This window comes from Leishmania infantum, contig 22 (genome assembly GCF_000002875.2).
Source record: "Leishmania infantum JPCM5 WGS CACT00000000 data, contig 22, whole genome shotgun sequence".
Lineage (NCBI taxonomy): Eukaryota > Euglenozoa > Kinetoplastea > Trypanosomatida > Trypanosomatidae > Leishmania > Leishmania infantum.
In genome coordinates, this window is record NW_004057915.1 from 1 (window position 1) to 3145 (window position 3145).

At 74.3% G+C, this 3145-nt stretch overlaps 1 protein-coding gene across 1 annotated transcript; it reads right to left on the reverse strand.

The window, feature by feature from the left end:
- Positions 1 to 2: 2 nt before the first annotated feature.
- On the reverse strand, positions 3 to 3143 carry LinJ_15_1660 (hypothetical protein; the record flags this gene model as incomplete). The annotated part of the gene is made up of 1 exon (XM_003888415.1): positions 3 to 3143. A coding segment is annotated over one exon (3141 nt), but the record flags the coding sequence as incomplete, so codon positions are not given.
- Between the last annotated feature and the right edge of the window lie 2 nt (positions 3144 to 3145).

Genomic DNA, 3145 nt, shown 5'->3' on the forward strand with positions numbered 1-3145 from the left:
CGGAGCGGGCGCTGGAGAGCGCTCTGCAGCAAGCCGGCGATGCGAAGGAGCCCGCCGACCGCGACACCGTGCTGGAGCGGTCGATGGGCACGCCCGTCGACGAGACGCAGCGGGCGCTGGAGAGCGCTCTGCAGCAAGCCGGCGATGCGAAGGAGCCCGCCGACCGCGACACCGTGCTGGAGCGGTCGATGGGCACGCCCGTCGACGAGGCGGAGCGGGCGCTGGAGAGCGCTCTGCAGCAAGCCGGCGATGCGAAGGAGCCCGCCGACCGCGACACCGTGCTGGAGCGGTCGATGGGCACGCCCGTCGACGAGGCGGAGCGGGCGCTGGAGAGCGCTCTGCAGCAAGCCGGCGATGCGAAGGAGCCCGCCAGCCGCGACGCCGTGCTGGAGCGGTCGATGGGCACGCCCGTGGACGAGACGCAGCGGGCGCTGGAGAGCGCTCTGCAGCAAGCCGGCGATGCGAAGGAGCCCGCCAGCCGCGACGCCGTGCTGGAGCGGTCGATGGGCACGCCCGTCGACGAGGCGGAGCGGGCGCTGGAGAGCGCTCTGCAGCAAGCCGGCGATGCGAAGGAGCCCGCCAGCCGCGACGCCGTGCTGGAGCGGTCGATGGGCACGCCCGTCGACGAGGCGGAGCGGGCGCTGGAGAGCGCTCTGCAGCAAGCCGGCGATGCGAAGGAGCCCGCCAGCCGCGACGCCGTGCTGGAGCGGTCGATGGGCACGCCCGTCGACGAGACGCAGCGGGCGCTGGAGAGCGCTCTGCAGCAAGCCGGCGATGCGAAGGAGCCCGCCAGCCGCGACGCCGTGCTGGAGCGGTCGATGGGCACGCCCGTCGACGAGACGCAGCGGGCGCTGGAGAGCGCTCTGCAGCAAGCCGGCGATGCGAAGGAGCCCGCCAGCCGCGACGCCGTGCTGGAGCGGTCGATGGGCACGCCCGTGGACGAGACGCAGCGGGCGCTGGAGAGCGCTCTGCAGCAAGCCGGCGATGCGAAGGAGCCCGCCAGCCGCGACGCCGTGCTGGAGCGGTCGATGGGCACGCCCGTCGACGAGGCGGAGCGGGCGCTGGAGAGCGCTCTGCAGCAAGCCGGCGATGCGAAGGAGCCCGCCGACCGCGACACCGTGCTGGAGCGGTCGATGGGCACGCCCGTCGACGAGGCGGAGCGGGCGCTGGAGAGCGCTCTGCAGCAAGCCGGCGATGCGAAGGAGCCCGCCGACCGCGACACCGTGCTGGAGCGGTCGATGGGCACGCCCGTCGACGAGGCGGAGCGGGCGCTGGAGAGCGCTCTGCAGCAAGCCGGCGATGCGAAGGAGCCCGCCGACCGCGACACCGTGCTGGAGCGGTCGATGGGCACGCCCGTCGACGAGACGCAGCGGGCGCTGGAGAGCGCTCTGCAGCAAGCCGGCGATGCGAAGGAGCCCGCCAGCCGCGACGCCGTGCTGGAGCGGTCGATGGGCACGCCCGTGGACGAGACGCAGCGGGCGCTGGAGAGCGCTCTGCAGCAAGCCGGCGATGCGAAGGAGCCCGCCGACCGCGACACCGTGCTGGAGCGGTCGATGGGCACGCCCGTCGACGAGGCGGAGCGGGTGCTGGAGAGCGCTCTGCAGCAAGCCGGCGATGCGAAGGAGCCCGCCGACCGCGACACCGTGCTGGAGCGGTCGATGGGCACGCCCGTCGACGAGGCGGAGCGGGCGCTGGAGAGCGCTCTGCAGCAAGCCGGCGATGCGAAGGAGCCCGCCAGCCGCGACACCGTGCTGGAGCGGTCGATGGGCACGCCCGTCGACGAGGCGGAGCGGGCGCTGGAGAGCGCTCTGCAGCAAGCCGGCGATGCGAAGGAGCCCGCCAGCCGCGACGCCGTGCTGGAGCGGTCGATGGGCACGCCCGTGGACGAGACGCAGCGGGCGCTGGAGAGCGCTCTGCAGCAAGCCGGCGATGCGAAGGAGCCCGCCGACCGCGACGCCGTGCTGGAGCGGTCGATGGGCACGCCCGTCGACGAGACGCAGCGGGCGCTGGAGAGCGCTCTGCAGCAAGCCGGCGATGCGAAGGAGCCCGCCGACCGCGACACCGTGCTGGAGCGGTCGATGGGCACGCCCGTCGACGAGGCGGAGCGGGCGCTGGAGAGCGCTCTGCAGCAAGCCGGCGATGCGAAGGAGCCCGCCGACCGCGACACCGTGCTGGAGCGGTCGATGGGCACGCCCGTCGACGAGACGCAGCGGGCGCTGGAGAGCGCTCTGCAGCAAGCCGGCGATGCGAAGGAGCCCGCCAGCCGCGACGCCGTGCTGGAGCGGTCGATGGGCACGCCCGTGGACGAGACGCAGCGGGCGCTGGAGAGCGCTCTGCAGCAAGCCGGCGATGCGAAGGAGCCCGCCGACCGCGACACCGTGCTGGAGCGGTCGATGGGCACGCCCGTCGACGAGGCGGAGCGGGCGCTGGAGAGCGCTCTGCAGCAAGCCGGCGATGCGAAGGAGCCCGCCGACCGCGACACCGTGCTGGAGCGGTCGATGGGCACGCCCGTCGACGAGACGCAGCGGGCGCTGGAGAGCGCTCTGCAGCAAGCCGGCGATGCGAAGGAGCCCGCCAGCCGCGACGCCGTGCTGGAGCGGTCGATGGGCACGCCCGTCGACGAGGCGGAGCGGGCGCTGGAGAGCGCTCTGCAGCAAGCCGGCGATGCGAAGGAGCCCGCCAGCCGCGACGCCGTGCTGGAGCGGTCGATGGGCACGCCCGTCGACGAGACGCAGCGGGCGCTGGAGAGCGCTCTGCAGCAAGCCGGCGATGCGAAGGAGCCCGCCAGCCGCGACGCCGTGCTGGAGCGGTCGATGGGCACGCCCGTGGACGAGACGCAGCGGGCGCTGGAGAGCGCTCTGCAGCAAGCCGGCGATGCGAAGGAGCCCGCCAGCCGCGACGCCGTGCTGGAGCGGTCGATGGGCACGCCCGTGGACGAGACGCAGCGGGCGCTGGAGAGCGCTCTGCAGCAAGCCGGCGATGCGAAGGAGCCCGCCAGCCGCGACGCCGTGCTGGAGCGGTCGATGGGCACGCCCGTCGACGAGGCGGAGCGGGCGCTGGAGAGCGCTCTGCAGCAAGCCGGCGATGCGAAAGAGCCCGCCGACCGCGACACCGTGCTGGAGCGGGCGATGGGCACGCCCGTCGA